Source organism: Hemiscyllium ocellatum, chromosome 18, assembly GCF_020745735.1.
Source record: "Hemiscyllium ocellatum isolate sHemOce1 chromosome 18, sHemOce1.pat.X.cur, whole genome shotgun sequence".
NCBI classification, from domain to species: Eukaryota; Metazoa; Chordata; class Chondrichthyes; order Orectolobiformes; family Hemiscylliidae; genus Hemiscyllium; species Hemiscyllium ocellatum.
Window position 1 is genome coordinate 60,141,880 of NC_083418.1, and position 19,483 is coordinate 60,161,362.

Below are 19,483 nucleotides of genomic sequence, written 5' to 3' on the forward strand. Positions count from 1 at the left end.
CCTCGAAGTTTGCCTCTGTTTCAGAGTCTCTTCTACCATTGTAACTTGTGTCTGTTTGCTAATAAAATTCATTGTGCTTAAAATAAGAACTATCACTTGTTAGTCTTCCAGCTGCTTTCCTGTACCATACTAGACCAAATGGGCATCACAGATTCCTAGCATGAAAAAGGATGATGGGAGCAAACCTACCCGATGCATTTTGCACCATGATGAGTGTGGTGATCTTGCAACGGTTCCACTACCAAACTCATGATTTGGAGATGCCAGTATTGGACTGGGGTGTACAAAGTTTAAAATTACACAACATCAGGTTATAGTCCAGCAAGTTTATTTGGAAGTGATAGCTTTCGGAGCACTGTTCCTTCATCAGGTGGTTGTGGAATATAAGATCGCAAGACACAGAATTTATAGCAAAAGTTTACAGTGTGATATAACTGGAATTATATATTGAAAAAGACCTGGATTGTTTGTTAAGTCTCTCCTCTTTTAGAATGGACATCTTGGTTTCAGTTCTTTCATTTGCAAATTGCAGAACATTTAAAAGTTACATTCTCAGGTGAACTTTAACAATTGGTGTCATGTTGGCCCAGATAATGCATTTAAAGTGTGAGTTGCCCTGCCTGAGACTCTGCCACAATGGGGAGGGAAGTGGTTATGAGTGTCTGTAAGAGAGTAAGTGTAAGTGTAAAGGGGTATAAGTCTGTTAGAGGGTGCATGTGGGAGTTTATGTGTGAGCATAGAGAGAGGGTCTGCGTGAGTGTATGGGTCTGTAGGAGAGGGTGTGTGTGTAGTGCAATGGGCGTCACCTGTAGTGTGACATGAATCCAGGGTCCCAGTTGAGGCCATCCCCATGGGTAAAAGAACTTGGCTATCAGCCTCTGCTGAGCCAGTTTTCGTTGTTGCTTGTCCTGAAGTCCGTCTTGTTCGAGGTCAAATGTCCTCACCCACTGAAGTGTTCTCTGACTAGGAACACTCCTGTCTGTTGATTGTTGTGTGGTGTCCATTCATCCATTGTCATAACCTCTGCTTGGTCTTGCCAATGTACCATGCCTCAGGGCATCCTTTTCTGCAGCGTATGAGATAGGCAACGTTGACTGAGTCGCATGAGTATCTGCCACCTACATGGTGGGAGGTGTCCCCACACCAGCATGACACCAATTGTTAAAGTTCCCTTGGGAATGTAACTTCTAAATATTCTGCGATTTACATATGAAAGAACTGAAACCAACATGGTCATTTTAAAAGATGAGAGAAGTAACAAACAATCCAGGTCTTTTTCAATGTATAATTTTGGTGAGATCACACTAAACTTTTGCTAAACACACTAAAATTCTGTGTCTTACGATCTTATACTCCACAACCACCTGATGAAGGAGCAGTGCCCTGAAAGCTAGTTCTTCCAAATAGACCTGTTGCACTTTTACCTGGTGTTGTGTGATTTTTAACTTTGTACTACCAACCTCAACTTTGCCTCACAAGAAAATCCCTCCAGGCTTCGAATCAACCAAGTCAACTCTCTCTGAGTTATCTCCAATGTCAGTATATATCTTTCTTTGATTAAGTGACCCAGAAGTGTTTAGTGTGTTCCAATTATGGACTGACTAGCCTTGTTTAGTTTCTGCAAAATCTACTTATTTGTTTACTGATTCCTTTTGAAATAAAAGCCAACCATCTGTTTGCCTTTGCTTTTTTACATGCTGAACTTGGATGCAAGATTTTTGTGATTCATAGACAAGGGTCCCCCAAAGTTACCTGTGCTGCAGTTTTGTGTAGACCGTCCCAAATTAAATAATATTCAGTTCTTCTATTCTTCCTGTCAAAATGCATAACCTTAGATTTTCCCACATTATATCCCAACTATCAAGTTTTGCCCACTCATTGAACATGTTTGCATCCCTCTGCAGAGTCTTTGTTATCCTCACCACTTGCCTTCCCACCTATTTTTGTGTCATCCACAAACCTGGCTACAGTACATTCATTCCTCACTCTTTTAAACATCAGTGGAAACAAACCCTACCTGTCCATCCTGTCTTCAAGACAATTCACTTATTCCAGATAGAATCTAATAACCCTCCTCTGAAAAGCCTCCAATGCATTTTGCTCTTTCTCCAATATATAGACCAAAACTGTACACAATCCTTGAGATATCCTGTACACCTGAAGCATTACATCATCACTTTTATGTTTACTTCCTGTTTTAATAAAGGACAGTATCCATTAATTACATGCTGTTCCTGCATGTTCATGTACTACAACACTTAAAATCCTTCTGCAATCATTCTATATGTAAGTATTTTTAAAAAATTCTTCCTGCCATAGAGAACAAGTTCACATTTTTCCTGTAAAAAGTGAGGTCTGCAGATGCTGGAGATCAGAGCTGAAAATATGTTGCTGGTTAAAGCACAGCAGGTCAGGCAGCATCCAAGGAACAGGAAATTCGACGTTCCAGGCACAAGCCTGAACCAACAACACATTTTCAGCACATTTTTCTTGTGTTAATATACTACTGTCAGATTTCTGCTCACTCAGTCAACCTTTCTACATTTGTCTGCAACCTCCTTATAAAGTCATAGCTTCCCTACAATGTGAAAGCAGACCATTCAGCCCATCGAGTCCACACCAACCCTCTCTGGAGTATCCCAACCAGATCAAGTTCTCCCTACCCTATCCCTGTAACCCCGCATTAACCATGGCTAACCCACCTCACCTACACATCCTTGAAGACTAAGGGCAATTTCGCATAGCCAATCCACATAATTTGCATATATTTGGACTGTGGGAGGAAACTGGAGCACCTGGAGAAAACCCATCCAGACGTGGGGAGATTGTGGCTGAAAAATATGTTGCTGGAAAAGCGCAGCAGGTCAGGCAGCATCCAAGGAACAGGAGAATTGACGTTTTGGGCATAAGTCCTTCTTCAGGCTTTTCTAGCAACACATTTTTCAGCTCTGGCTTTTCCAGCAACACATTTTTCAGCTCTGTCTCCTGCTCCTTGGATGCTGCCTGACCTGCTGCACTTTTCCAGCAACACATTTTTCAGCTCTGATCTCCAGCATTTGCAGTCCTCACTTTCTCTGTGGGGAGAAAGTGTAAACTCCACATAAACAGTCACCCAATGATGGAATTGAACACAGAAGTCTGGTGCTGTGAGGCATAAATGCTAACCACTGAGCCACTATGCAGCTCTTATATCTTCATAACGTACTTTTCTCCTATATCTGTTAGCTGTGAATTTAGCTACTGTGCTCTATTCTCCCTTCCTCTAAGACATTGATCTAGATTATATAAAGTTGAGGCCTCAGCACAGATCCCTGCAAACTCCACTCACCACAGCCTGCCAGTCAGACAAAAACTCATTTGTACATTATGTTTTCCTCCAATCTTCTATCAATGTTAATATGAAAGCCACTTATACCTTTTATTTTCTGCAATAATCTTTGTGATAACTTTGGCAAAAACCCTCTGGAAATTCAAGTATGCTACATCTTGAGGCTCCCCTTTTTTTCTCAGTGCATCAGACTCCTTCAAAGAACTATAATAAATGTATTAAATATGATTTCCCTTTGAAACCATGCTGATTCTTCCCAATTACCTCAAGTTTTTCTAAGTGTGCAGCTATAATCTCTTTAATGACCAATTCTAACACTTTCTCCTCAACAGACATCAAGCTAACTGGCCTGTGATTTGCTGTTTTCTGCCTACTTCTTTTTGAATAGAGGGGTTATATTTGCTATTTTCTATTTTAATGGAATCTTTCCTGGATGGAACAGATTTTGGAAAATTAACACTAACTCATCTTGCTCATTAGCTACTTCTTTTAGGACCTGATGATGAACACCACCTGTATCTTTCCAAAGCTTTTTGGTGAGGATGTTTTTTTCAAAGGTAAACTACAAACAGAGCAGCAATTTACTAAAGTATAGATTTCAAACTTTGATAGAAGCTCTGATGATGAGGGGCTGGAAAGAGTAAGTAAGGAGAAAATGTTTTCCTGCCTCCTTTAAAATAGGATTGAAAAGACCAAGAATGAGAAGGCACATGTTAAGAACGAGGTCAGCAACCCCCCCACCCCCCCAAAAAAAACATTTCAAGAAGGTAGCCCAGACCCTACCTTTGCTAGTTCTTTTAAGCAGGTGTAAAGTAGATATTCCAGGAGTGATGCAGCTGGCCAAACTACTTAGTTTTAAATAAAACAGAATTTATTTACAAGATTACTAAATGAAACACAAACAAAAGAGAATAGAATACAGAATAACTTAAACTATCCAAAAACCCAATAGAGTATACCAATTTAATGATGCTATTCCCAATACTTGCAACAATCCCCCTAAACCCCCCTTGGCGCAAAAGGTAAAATCAAACACATGGTCTTATAGGGGAGCTGTCAGAGAGAGATGTGGCAACATGGAACACCATCTTCCATCCAGCTGTTTATTGCACCAGCAGCCTCAAACCGCCTGACTGCTTGCAGTGAATAGCCAGACTACCAAAAACCAAATCAAACAGGAGAAAAGCTGAGCTGTGACAATTGGTCGCTCCCCTTTCATTGTGCAAGTGTTTTGAAACTTGAAAGCCTTTTGTCTGAAGCAGTATATGTTAGCTAATCAAACTGGCCCTAAAACCCATCCAAGCCAGACTTTTGGAATCGCTGCTTTTACAACCCCTCTGGTGAAGTAAAAAAGCCAAGGAAAACAACCTTGTTAAAGGAGCAGCATCATCACACACAGATATAAGGCACTTTGCAAAAGTGGAATATTTGATATGAGCAAACCTTTTTCACATTAGTAGTTATAGTCGAGAATGCATTGCCTAGAATTGTGATGGAAGCAGGTTGAGTTGAGATATTCAAGAGGATATTGGATAATATTTTGAATAGAAATTACATTCATAGATTACAGGGAAAAGACAGGAGAATGATATAGTCATAATGCTCATTCAGAGAGTTGGATGTGATAGGCTGAATGATTTCCTTCTGCGTTGCAGCAAGTCTGTGATTCTGGGGTGAGGTGAAGTGAACTGAGCAGCCTTTATAAGATTGTCATCTGTTTGCTGCTTCACTATCGAGAACATTGGTGATCATTTATGTTCAGCAATTGTGGAATGTGCTACACAGAACTTCAAATTTGTTTGTGAAAATAGCCTTTGAATTTCAATACTTTCCTTCATTTGATTTCTTTAGATGAGATGTATTTGCCACACATGAGGAAAATTGATAGCATGCTGAATGAGAACAAGAAAAGACTGATTTCCAAATTCCCACTAGAGTCAGCACTCAAGGTAAGAATCTTTATTAAAACTATACTTGCCTTTGTTTTAAAATACTGTTATTCAGCATAAAGCTACAGCATCCACGTAAAAATATTATTTAGTACAAAGAGTTGATTAGTTATTTACTGCCTCTAATAGTATTTGGAACAGTGATTGTAATGTCATTACTGGTGGCTCTAATGTTTATCTACTGGAATCTGAAGAATAAAATCTGTTTTCATTGAAATAAATTAGTTTCATCACATTACATTTAGTTTATCATGCAACATCAATTTGACATTCTATGGCAGCCCAATGCTAAAGTCTTTGTTGAAATAATTAAGCTTTCAAGTTGCAGATCGAGCATAGCAGAGGTGGAGTTGCAGAGCAAAACAGATAATTTAACCTGTTTTCCATAATTATAAGTAATCTGTAAAAATCACCATAGATATTTGGAGAAGTATGTTATTACCACTGTTTTAATTGCAAACAACAAAATGTTACACAGTTTATTGCAAAAGAAATGGAGCTGAATAGAAGGATGCATAAGTATTTTGTGGAATTGGGAAAAGGAACATTCAGAGCTTTTACTTCAGTGCTGGAGCGGTTGGTTGATGCAGAACACTTCGAACATGTAATAACAAATCATAAAGGTTTTTATCTGAGAAGTTGTCCTACGGCTCTTGTGTAATCTGAAGATCTTGGATCAGTGATTGCCATTGACTTTTTTTCTTAAACAAAATTGTTTTAATGGGAAGAGAACATTAATTGATTTGTTTAAATATGGTATTAAATTAAAAACAGCTAACTACCAATTTTTTGTTTTTGGTACCACCCAATTGTGTACACTGGTATGCGGTTTCTTGGAAGACACATTAAAATGGCTTTCCTTTGTTTTTACTGAGTGTGTAGAAGCAAACTTCTGTGTCTCCATGTTCTCTGATAAATTTGTAATAATTTATTCCCATGCTTTGGTGTAGAAATTGTGTGGACTAGTCAGAAAGTAGCTTCAATACTTTTTTTAAAGTTTCTTTTGTTGCACTGGTATAATTATTTGCCGAAAAAAGGCACATTTTGCAAATTGGCAGAATACCAATAAGAGGGTATTTGTGCTGAGAGAGGAGAGTACTGATTGGTTGGCAACTGGAATCAGCCATGGAGAATGCAGCAATTAATAGAACAGCACTGCCCAGGGATAGGCCCTCCTGACCATGACTGCATGCATATGATCTGTATCACTTCATTTCCTGCTTTTTTTAATGTGTCTGCCTAAGTGCCTCTTAGATTGTGCTCACATATTTCCTTCTACCACCTCCCCAGGGACTTACCCCCTCTATGTAAAAACACTTTCCTTGCACATTTCCCTTAAACTTTTCCCTCTCATCATAAACGTATGCCTACTAATATTTGACATTTCCATTCTGGGAAAGAAACTCCAACTATCCACATCTCTCATTACTTTATGTACTTGTGTCAAGTTACCCCTCAGCCTCTGATAGTCCACCCCACTTATAGCTGATACACTCCAATCCAGGCAATGTACTGGTAATCCTTTTTGCACCCTGTCCAAAGTCACCACATCCTTTCTATAGTATGGGGACCAGACTGCATACAATACTCCAAAAGTGATGTGACAAAAGTCTTTTATAGCTCTTAACATGACTTGCCAACTCGGTGCCCGATGAAGGCAAACGTGCAGTATGCATTCTTTGTTATCTTAATCACTTGTGTTGGCTATTGGCTTGAACCCCAAGATCCCTGTATATATCAACACTTCTATTTATTTGACTATTAAATATATACTTTCCTCTTGCATTTGACCTCCCAAAAATGCATCACCTTACACTTGCCTGGATTAAACTTCATCTGCCATTTCTCTGCCCAACTTTCCAACTGGTGATTATCTTATTGTTTCCTTTGATAACCTTTCTCACTATCTACAACTCTTATATATTTTCATGCCACCTGCAACTATACTAATCAAGCCACCCTCAATTTCATCTTAGTCATATATACATATAAAACGGTCCCAGCATAGATCTTTGTCGAACATTAATGGTCACAGACCTCCAGTTAAAAAAATACCTTCAAAACTACCCTCTATCTTCTATGACCGAGCCAATTTTGTACCAATTTAGTATGGATCCCTTACAACTTAATCTTCTGAACCAGCCCACCATGATGGAAATGCTTCACCAAATGCTTCAGTCTATTTAGACAATATCCCCACTGCCTTACCCTCATTAATCATGTTTGTCACTTCCTCAAAACTCAAGGTTCTGAAACAAGACTTCCCCTGCATAAAGTCATGCTGACTATCCCTAATAAGCCCATTCTTTTCCAAACGCAAATAAATCTTGTCCCTAAAAGTCTTCAGTAATTCCCCTATCACTGACATAAGGGTCACTGGCCTATAATTTCATGGATTATCCTTGTTGCCCTTCTTAATCAAAGGAACAATGTTGACTATTCCCCAGTCTTCTGGAACCTCACCTGTGGATAAAGAGGATAGAAAGATCTCTGTTATGACCCCACCAATCTCCTTCTTTGCCTCCTTCAGTATCCTGGGATAGATCCCATCAGCCCTTGGGGATTTATCTTCCTTAATGTTTTTCAAGACAACCAGCATGATCTCCTCCTTAATATTGACTTGTCCCAGAATAGCCACATACCTTTCCATCACCATACCATCATGCATGTCCTTCTCCTTGGTAACTACAATGCAAAGTACTCATTGGATCTCGCCCACTTCCTCTGACTCCATGCGTTAATTCCCTCCTTTGTCATTGAGTAGACTATCTTTCCCTAATCGCTCTCTCTTTCGATTTATCTTTTCATTCAGGACATCCTAATGATGCTTGACTATTAGCTACCAGTTTTCGTTTACAGTTTAAAATAGGCAGGTTCTACACATTGCCTGAGAAATGATCTCGTGAATTCTTTCAACTGTTTTATTGAGTTGAAGCAAGTGCAGTGATTACACATGTCCTTTCTGTCTGCCAGTAACAGGGTCTTGTGTATTAATATGTAATTTGTAGTATACACAACTGTGTCACGTCACAGCTCTGACCATCTTAAATTCATTGCAAGTGTAATTCTTTGCACACTCACAATTGTATGATAAATATTGCCTAGTTGCAGAACTCCACCTAATGTGGGACATTGTTGCAAGTTCTACAAGCATAATTATGTGTGGTCTGTACCATGTTGCAAATAGCTAAATGAATTGGTATGATCTGCCAAGGATAGTATGGCCTATATACACTTCATACATCCTTGTGGTTTTGAGGGAAATTGATGGCCTAGTAGCATTGTCGTTCTAGTAAACGAGATACCCTGGTAATGTTCTAGTGACCTGAGTTCAAATCCCACCACACAAATGGTCTTATAAATCTGAAATTAAACATCTAATAATGAGTAATATCATTTAGAGAAGGAAACTGCTGCCCTTATCCAATCTTGCCTGTGTAAAATTCCAGAATGACTGTTATATAGTCGACTGTTGACTCCCTCTGAAATGGCTTATCAAGACATTTACTTGATGAGCGATGACTCAGTTATATCAAATGGTAGAAAGGAAAAAAATCAATACAACAGGACAGACCACCAGAAATATGACAATATTTCACTGACAAATTAGATTAGATTAGATTATTTACAGTGTGGAAACAGGCCCATCGGCCCAACTAGTCCACACCGACCCGCCGAAGCGCAACCCACCCATACCCATACATTTACACCTTACCTAACACTACGGGCAATTTAGCAGGGCCAATTCACCTGACCCGCACATCTTTGGACTGTGGGAGGAAACCGGAGCACCCGGAGGAAACCCACGCAGACACTGGGAGAACGTGCAAACTCCACACAGTCAGTCGCCTGAGGCGGGAATTGAACCCGGGTTTCTAGCGCTGTGAGGCAGCAGTGCTAACCACTGTGCCACCGTGCCGTGGCACTGTTGACCCTGCAAACTCTTACCAACATTTAGGGCTCTACCCAAAATTGGAAAGTTGTCCACAGACAGGATTTTGAGATGTCGGTGTTGGACTGGGGTGTACAAAGTTAAAAATCTCACAACACCAGGTTATAGTCCAACAGGTGGAGTCCATAACCACCTGATGAAAGAGCAGTGCTCTAAATAAATCTGTTGGACTATAGCCTGATCTACAGACAACAACTTCACGCATGCTGTGTCTTGTCCTGCCACCAGGACAGATCCAGAGAAGTTGTGTAACAATGATATACAATTGGGAAGGGGTTGACCTGGGAGTCCTCAACATTGACTCTGGAACCCTTGTTATGTTTTGGCATCAGGTTAAACATGGACAAGGAAACCTGCACACCATATCTCTTAACATCGCCACTATCCAAAACAAAAATCCAGTGTCCTTTTGAATACCTAAATTGAACATGCCTGCACCACTTTCTTCGGCAGTACACTCTGTCCCCTAATAAATTGCTGCACCAGTGGGTTTTTTTCCTCATCTTGCTTATGATCTCTCGTCTTTCTCATTGCTTTTGTACTTTAAGCTCCTATTAACCAAGCCAAGAACACTCTAGCTTTAATTATTACATGCTCCACTTATCTTACCACCTTCAATGTACTCTCAGGTCCCTCTGCTCCTGCACCATGTTTGAAATGGTACCCTTTATTGTCTTTCGTTGTTCTTCCAAGCAGGGTACATCACCTCACGCGTATGTGCATTGGAGCTCATTTGCTGCCTATCCACCCACTCCTCCAAAATATTGGAGTTCCACACCATCCTTCTCATATTTTACAGTTCTTGTACATATAGCAAACTTTGGAACTGTCCCCTGCACACTAAGATCCAGGTCATGAATATGTATCAGGAAAAGCAATGGTCTCACTACTGGCTGCTGGGGAACTCTGCAATGAACCGTACTTCAGCCCAAAAATATTTGTTAACTAATTCTGTCTATTTTCTGTTACTAAGCCAATTTTGTTTCCACATTACCAGTAGCCCTTTTGTAGCTTGACTTACAACTTTACTCAAGTTTCTTGTGAGACACTATCAAATTCCTTCTGGAAATCCATATACCACATAAAACGTGTTATCAAGCTTCATCACCCCTTTCTGTTATCTCTTCAAAAAAAAGCTGCAGTAATTAGAGCTGCTGCTTTAGAAATCCATGCTGACTCTTCCTAATCAGCCCATGTTTATCCACATGACTACTAATTCTATCCTGATTCTAAGTGTTTTTCCCTGCTACTGAAGTTAAACTAACTTATCAGTTTTTGCTTAGATTATTGTTTCGACCTTTCTCGGAAATTCACCATGGCTCCTTAAGCAGGACCTTCCAAACCCATGACACTACCATCTAGAAGGACAAGGGCAACAAATATTTGGAACGTGACCACCTGCAAAGTCTCTCCAAACCACTCTCAGCTCTTCTTGGAAATATATTGCCAGGCCTTCAGTATTGCTAGGTCAAAGTCCTGGAACTCCCTCCCCAGTGGAATGGAAGGTACCTGCACCAAATAGATTGCAATGGTTCAAGAAGGCAGCTCAAAGGCAACGAGGGAGAGACAATAAATGTCAGCAATGGTTACATCCTATAAGTGAATTAAAAAGAAAGTTCTGTGGAAAGTTAGCTGCACTTAAAGGTAATGAATCATGAGGACTGGCTGCGATGCATCCAAGGTACTGAGGGATGGAGAAGTCGAAATTGCAGTGTCTCTGGCTATAATCTTGCAATTCTCCATCAATAACCTGGAACAAAATTAACAGTTACTGAGACAAATATAGATTAATTAAGGAAAGTTGAACTAGACTTGTTAAGATCAAGTTTGTTTAATTTGATTGCATTTTATGGTCAAGTACTGAAGAACATTGATTAAGATGATGAGGTTGATATGTGCACAATTTCCAAAAGGTGTTTGATAAACTGTCACATAACAGGAAAGTTGAAGTTAGTCATGAAGATTTTACAGCATGGAAAGAACATGCCAGTCATCAAACATGCTGTAATCCGATTTTCTAGTACTTGACTAGTAGCCTCATAAGTTATGGCTTTCAAGTCTTTATCTACATACTACTTAAATGTTGTGGATGTGTTGGTATTGGACGGGGGTGGAACACTTAAATGTTGAGAGTTCCTCCCTCTATCACCCTTGTCATGTAGTGAGTTAGATAGATCCCAGACCTTCTGGCTGAGAAAATGTTTCCCTTAAATCTGTGCCTCCTGGTATTGACACCTGTAAGGTATCGCAAGCTTTTGGTGTGCTGCTCCTTCATCAGGTAAAGTCTTCACCTGATGAAGGAGCAGCGCTTCAGAAGTTTGTGATTTCAAATAAATTTGTTGGATTATAAACTGGTATTGTGTGACTTCCGACTTTAGAAAGAAAAGAATAGACCAAACAAGCTTTTCTTAGTTCATGAGGTCAGGCCTGCAGATTAATTGCAGACTGATTCTTGATTTAAAGGTGTTGCCAAAGACATGTGACCCCAGGAAGAGCATTGTGTGAAAACAGATAGGAGAAGTTGGCTATTAACAAGGAAATGGTTCTCGCAAGTCTGGAAGAGCATATGGCAGATGTTGAATGGTAAATGAGGCCTCAGGAGGCTGAACCAGTTTTTTGTACTCTCAGGAGAAGACGCTCAGGTTATCATGATGGGGTCATAGGTTAAGTTTTTTTGAATTGTGCTTTCCGGAAAGAAGAAATTGTCTGCTGCCAAGAAACATGAAGTTTGGAAAGCTCCCTGCTTAACCTTCCTTACTAGCTTTTGGAAACCCAAAGTGGAGTAAACTGAGTTTGAAGTATTGCTGCCTTTACCGAAAGGATGACCTTGATCAGTGTCTCCAGAAAGCAATTTAGGATCCACATCTATGCCTGTGAAACCATTCAATGTGAAAGACATTTAAGTAATCTGGCAAGTTTTGTATTTTTTTATTTAACACAATGGTGCAAGCAAATGTTTTGGATTGAAAGCACAGACATTCATTAGGTTACCTTGTTTCAGTTTTTTCTCTGCTAAAGTTATTGCATATTTAATAAATTGACATATTTTGTTTGAGGTACAAAATGGTGTCTGGAATTCGTTATTTGCAAAGTCTGGAATTGGTAATTCAGATGTCTGGTTAGGAACTATTGGAGAACTATTGAGGGTTTACAAAAGGTTTGGTTTTACTCTGTTGTGAATACAGAGGTAGAAAAGGCTAATTTGGTTTAGCTGTGTGTCTCCATGTTGTAACACAAGGGTTCTAGAATTCTTCTTGTATTCCCTTGTCTTGTTCGGCCTCCCAAAATGCATTACCTCATACTTTGAGGATTAAATTTCCATTTACCATTGATCTGCCAAAATGACCAGTCCATCTATGGTTTTCTTCATTTCCATTTACCACAACATCAATTTTCATGTCATCTACTGAACTTACTGAGCATCGCTCCTATATTCATGTCAAGAAAGAAGCCACTAAATAAAAGGGACAATGGCAACAAGAACACAAGGTTGGCTGAATGACAGCATAAAGTGGTGAATGGTTGTTTATCAGAGTTGGAGAACAGCACATTGTGGGATTCCTCTGGCTACCAGTGCTACACGATATATTGCTAACTTTCACTTGAGGTATAGAGCACAGAGTTCAATACATACCACAAAATCTGAAAATGTTTTGAATTTTGAGCAAGGTACTGGTACATTTAAAGATGACCTGGACAGGCAAATAACAAATGAAACTTAGTGCACAGATTCATTTTGGTACGAAGAATTAATTTTCAAGGGTATGTGGGGTGCAGCATGATATAGGGGCATATGTGCATAAATCATTGCAGGTGATGAGGCAGTTTTAGAATGTGGTTAATAAGGCAATGAGATCTTGGCCTTTATAAGCAGAAGCAAAGTACAAAAGACTGGTTCAGCCTCAACTGGAATATTTTGCCCAATCCTGGGCACCAATGCAGTCAAAATGCAGCAGGTCAGGCAGCATCCAAGGAACAGGAAATTTGACGTTTCAGGCATAAGCCCTTCATCAGGAATGAGGAAAGTGTGTCCAGCAGGCTAAGATAAAAGGTAGGGAGGAGGGACTTGGGGGAGGGGCGATGGAGATGTGATGGGTGGAAGGAGGTCAAGGTGAGGGTGATAGGCCGGAATGGGGTGGGGGCGGAGAGGTCAGGAAGAAGATTCAGGTTAGGAGGTCGGTGCTGAGTTCGAGGGAATCGACTGAGACCCCAACGTGATCAACGATGCCCTCCACCGCATCTCCTCCACTTCCCGCTCCTCCGCCCTTGAGCCCCGCCCCTCCAACCGCCACCAGGACAGAACCCCACTGGTTCTCACCTACCACCCCACCAACCTCCGTATACAGCGTATCATCCGCCGTCATTTCCGCCACCTCCAAACGGACCCCACCACCAGGGATATATTTCCCTCCCCTCCCCGAAAAGACTACTCCCTCCGTGAGTCCCTCGTCAGGTCCACACCCCCCACCAACTCAACCTCCACTCCCGGCACCTTCCCCTGCAACCAGAAGAAATGAAAAACTTGCGCCCACACCTCCTCCCTTACCTCTCCCCAAGGGATCCTTCCATATCCGCCACAAATTCACCTGCACCTCCACACACATCATCTATTGCATCCGCTGCACCCGATGTGGCCTCCTCTATATTGGGGAGACGGGCCACCTACTTGCAGAACGCTTCAGGGAACACCTCTGGGACGCCCGGACCACCCAACCCAACCACCCCGTGGCTCAACACTTTAACTCCCCCTCCCACTCCACCCAGGACATGCAGGTCCTTGGACTCCTCCATCACCAGAACATAACAACACGATGGTTGGAGGAAGAGCGCCTCATCCTCCGCCTGGGAACCCTCCAACCACAAGGGATGAACTCAGATTTCTCCAGTTTCCTCATTTCCCCTCCCTCCACCTTGTCTCAGTCAATTCCCTCAAACTCAGCACCGCCCTCCTAACCTGCAATCTTCTTCCTGACCTCTCCGCCCCCACCCCACTCCGGCCTATCACCCTCACCTTGACCTCCTTCCACCTATCACATCTCCATCGCCCCTCCCTCAAGTCCCTCCTCCCTACCTTTTATCTTAGCCTGCTGGACACACTTTCCTCATTTCCTGATGAAGGGCTTATGCCTGAAACGTCGAATTTCCTGTTCCTTGGATGCTGCCTGACCTGCTGCGCTTTAACCAGCAACACATTTTCAGCTCTGATCTCCAGCATCTGCAGACCTCACTTTTTACACCAATGCAGTCATTGGAGTGGATTTACAAAAGTTTAACAAGAACAGTTCTAAGCATGAGGGATTTCATTAACAATGAGAGATTACAATGAGAAAAATGAGTTCAAATCATAATGGGTCTGGATAGTGTAGATGACTAGGAAGTGTTCCTATTTGTGGCAAGATTGAGAACCAAAAGACACTGCTTTAAAGTGACTGGCAAAAGAACTAGAAAAGATAGCTTTATAAATTGATTGATTATGATTTGGATCACATTACTTGAGAGATTGGCGAAGATGAATTTAGTTTGGCTTTTGGATCATGAACTAAAGGGAGAGGATCGGTGGGACTGTGGAAATAGAAATAGAGTGGGATGAGCTGAGATTGTTCTTACAGAGAGATGGCAATGACCTGAAGGGCTGAGTAGTTTCTTCAAGTATAGTAACTATTCTATGTATTTGTTTTGCTTTGCAGACTTCAATGGAGAATTTTCCTGAACTGACTACGTGTGTCTCGGGAGTAAAAAGCAGCAATCCAAATGTGCCCAAAATTAAATTGAGTGGTAAAAGTTACAATAAGAAGACTCTCCAGCCATTAAAACAAAATGCCAAGGGCCAAAAGGTAAAGTGTCTGGAATTAGTCTAATGTACGTTTTCTTCCAAATTGTATATTCTAACACATATGATCTGGCAACTATTTCGTCAAGGCTTTTGCAATTTCTACAACAAATTCTATAATTACTTGGCTGTCGTCGATCACAGACTCTTTTTTCCATGGGTTTTTTTTTAATCCAAAGAATGATTGTGAATACTGGAAATCAAAAACAAAAGCAGGAATTGTCGGAAAAACTGAGCAGTTCTGGCACCATCTATGGAGAGAAAGCAGGACCAGTGATCTTTATTCAGACTGATGTTAGCTCGGAAAGGTTTGGTATATATGTTGAAGATGGGATGGGGGAAGGAGTTAGCAATAAGTGGAGATGGAGCCCAAAGAGAAAGAAGAAGACAAAGGAATGGGTAAACGTTGACCTAGGACAATCAATAGCTACTGATGGGGACCACCAGTGGCTGACAATGCTTAGTTTGTGGTGGAAGTCCAAGTGATGACAGGAGCAGATCACATTGTGAGCAGCGAATTGTATTCATTTGTATTCGGAACACCTGCATTCTGTCTGCAAAACCGGCTCTGAGCTTCCTGTTGCCTGCCACTTCAACATACTGCCATGTTCACTGGCAAACCTCTCCGTCTCAGAGTGCTCAGTCCAAGCTGGAAGAACAGCACCTTATTTTCCACTTGAGGACCCACAACCTTCAGAACTTAATATCGAGTTCAACAGTTTTAGGGTCCGAGCACCTTTTCTCATGTCTTACCTCAACTTCCACATACCAGACCTTGTCATCATGTGGGTTTCTATCATAAACAACCCATTGTCAGACACTGCAGCAGTGATTTATTCTCCAGGATGACCTTTACCCATTGCTTCCTGCCTGACCATTTTTCTCTTTCCCAGGACTCCATCTCCACATACTGTTTATCCATCAACGCCCCCCTTCCCCCCCCCCCCCCCCCCCCCCCAAAACACACACACACACACACACACACACACACTCTCCCACCCCCACCACCATGCCATCTTCAGCAATTCTACTGAGCTAAGATCAGTTCTGAAGGACAGTCACTGGACCCTGTGCTTTCTCTCCAAGGTGCTGAGCTTTTTTCAGCAATTTCTGGAAATTGGAAAATAAAATTAAAATATGTTTTGTGATTTGCAGAGTACTGAGATTAGAGCAATATTGCCTCATGCCTCAGTTGCAACAAGATCATAATTTCTATGATTTCCTACCTTAATTGTAGGGGTAATTAGATAAAAATCACAATATTTGTCAAAGCTATGCTGTTACTATTTGATCAGATGTCTACATTTTAATGCATTAAAACTGCATCAGTTGGCTGAATGATAAGTTAGATCGGCTATAGAATTATGCAATTATTCTTTATTTTAAATAGGAATTCACTGTTGATCATGAAAAATTGCAGTGCTGTACTTTATATCACACACTTCATCACTATAAGTACCACACCTACCTGTTATGCAAGAAAGAGGTGAGCAATTAATACTTTACGATGTTTCGTATTGCTTGAATTTGTATACTATTTAAAATTGCAACAAATTGAAGCAAATCCCAGGATAATTCTAAGATCCTTGTGTTTAAAAATTGAGTGTTTGGCATTTCTTTTGAAAACGCATATTGTAACCCAATGCTTGTTCAAAAATGTGTTTTTTTTTCTCTGAAAGCTTTGAGGGATCATCTCATAGCACAGTTCTTTCATCATAAGTTAATAGTGTAGATTTAAATAAAAGACAGAGATCCCACTGATTCCATAATGGTGGTTGCAAATATAAAAGTTTAACTGTTTGTTCAGCAGAAAGTTGTACGTTCATGTTTTTAATTGATCAGGATGTGTATAAAGTTTGCTTATCTGATATTCTGGTATATTTACTGTGAATAGAAGTCAGTTGATCTACAGGAACCTCAGTTATCAAAGGTTTTATCCTGTTCATGTGTAAAGACATTCATCAATGCATAACTGAATTTACTGTAAATATTGAACTTTCTCAAGTTTTCAACTATTCATTTGGACAGGCTGCTTCCATTCTAAAACGGAATAAAGATCTTGGCCAAGTTGAAACAATCCAGCAGTGTATGGAAAATGAGAAATGGGTGGAAGATCTCTTTGAAAAATTTGGCGATCTTCTGACACAAGCACAGCAGAAGTGTTCATAATGTACATAATGAGATTTTACAACAGTTTTATCTGTGGCACTAACTAAATATCATGGAGACATTGAAATGAACGTTTGCACCCCAGTGGTGCTCGGCTAGGCTTTGAATAGTGGCATTTGTGGGCTATGTGGACCTTGTATGTCGACCTATAGCTACATGGACATGGTTGTCAAGAAAATACATTTTGGTTTTGGGAGTTTATTAATTATTGTGTCTAACCACATTTTTATGATGGCCAATGTTTTTGGATTTTTTGTATTCTGTGATCTCGAGGTATTGAGTAACATCTATTTCCAAAAAAAGAACAATTTTTAATAAAAGTTTCGTGACTGATCAAAACGACAAGGCATGCACTAAGTATATTATGATTTTCTTTACTACCGTAGATTAAACACTTTAGGAAATTGTTTTGTTCAGTAAGAAATGCTTTAAATTGATTACCTGCCTCTTACTGACCTACAAGACACAGAGGCAACCATATATCTTTCTAATATCTACCTACCAAATTTCCACACACATCATAAAGTTGATGTGTCATGACATTCTTTCAAGTTACCGTCAGCAAATACGTAATTTTTGTTACTCTACAGACTCCTTTTATGTTCAGAAATAGCAAGTTCAGGAAACTGAATGTGGAGTTGGTGCAATTCAAAGACTTTGTGTCAGTTCTGGTGATGAAAACGTGATCAACACCTCTATTTTCCCTGTTTTTGAAGAAAAAGATTATTTTGCCTTTATACCCATATTTCTTTAAAATAAATTGTACATTTTATCTCATCAATAATTGTATTTTTCAGAGAAAATATTGTGGTTTGAATTATGTTCATTTATCTGTGTAATACACTTTGCATTGTTTCCAGTAAATTTTCATTTACATGTTGATCACATTGTATACTTTATATACTGAGGTAAACTACTATTTCTTTTTTTTCTGTTAATACAAGATTGCTTCAGTGTGTACCAGATATGCATATTGGACTAGTTTTGCCTTTTAAGTGTAGCTGTGTTACACATTGCAATTATTTTCTGATACATGAAAATAAATTTCGTACTAAACCTAAAGCCAAAGAAGTTTATATTGCACCAGAAGAACTGTTCAACAATTCAGCAATATAGACAGTACATTTGTAAATGTAGTTTAATTCAACATGGTTTTGACTGTTACTATGAAAAATATTTTCTTGAATATTGCCACCCTGGTGGTTTTTCTTATGCTCTGATTGTTACTTACCATTCTATGCATCATGTTTTACTCTACCAAATTAACCCTTAAAATGACTACCATTTTAAAATTCCTCTTCCCATGTTTATTGTTTTAATTGTGTCTTTGATTCATTAATGTTTATATATTTCAGATATTTTGGAAGCAACAGGTTCAAAGGTTTTCAACTACATTTAAAAAAAAATTAACTGTTGAGAATGGGACAGTTTTGCATTTTGAGATCCAGATCCAACATCAAAAGTTCCTGTTGAGTACAGCAGAATTTAATGCTATCTTCAACAATCAGCTTTAACTCTCAACTACAGAGGAGTACAGCAGTGAAACTTATTCTTAACAGTTACCTCTTCAGTCATTCTGAGTGAGATTGATCGCTTGTACTATTGAATAGTGTTTAAACTGGATTCCATAACTTTCACAGTGCCCAGACTCAACTGCAACATGTTTTAGAGACAGTATTATTGTGACCTGTAACAATCCAGAGTCCTTACAGGACTTCACAGATAATTTGACATTAAATGAGATGCTGGGCAACGTAACCAGAAGTTTAAGATATAGGTTTTGAGAGGTAGACACATTAGAACTCTGAAGCCTAGAACTTAATGAGTTGGAGGTGGGAAAGAAATCAGGGGGCATAAGAGCCCTACATAGGAAGAATGGAGAGTTATTGAAAGGTTTTTGAATGGGAAAGAATGAGTTAATCTGTCATGAAATTGAGTCATTCTTTACAAATTAGCAAGAACAAGTGTAGGTCAATTGAACTTTGCTACCCACATCCAAAATCACATAGTGGCTGACGTGAGCTGAAGGTTCCAGGTGGTGACATGCAAGCCGAGAAATTTAAGATGGTTGAGTCAAAAGCATAGATGAGGTTTTGGCAACCAACTTGTTGGGATGGGAATGGAAGCTGTCAATATTCTAGAGATAACAGAGAGAATGTGGTCTCTATTTTCATTGGGTTGTTTTCTAAATGTATGTCGTAACTGTGTATCTGGACTTTCAAGAATTAAAAGTCAAATTTGTATTCTGATCATGT

The 19,483-nt window shown here is 39.9% G+C and overlaps 1 protein-coding gene across 1 annotated transcript in view; it reads left to right on the forward strand.

The window, feature by feature from the left end:
- qser1 (glutamine and serine rich 1) overlaps positions 1 to 18,396 on the forward strand; it is a 157,873-nt gene extending 139,477 nt beyond the window's left edge. Inside the window, exons 10-13 of the mRNA XM_060839059.1 lie at positions 5,180 to 5,277; positions 14,917 to 15,063; positions 16,450 to 16,545; positions 17,088 to 18,396. Of these exons, the coding sequence (XP_060695042.1) occupies positions 5,180 to 5,277; positions 14,917 to 15,063; positions 16,450 to 16,545; positions 17,088 to 17,228 (482 nt within the window). The 3' untranslated portion in view covers positions 17,229 to 18,396. The remainder of the gene's footprint in view (positions 1 to 5,179; positions 5,278 to 14,916; positions 15,064 to 16,449; positions 16,546 to 17,087) is intronic.
- The last annotated feature ends 1,087 nt before the right edge of the window (positions 18,397 to 19,483 follow it).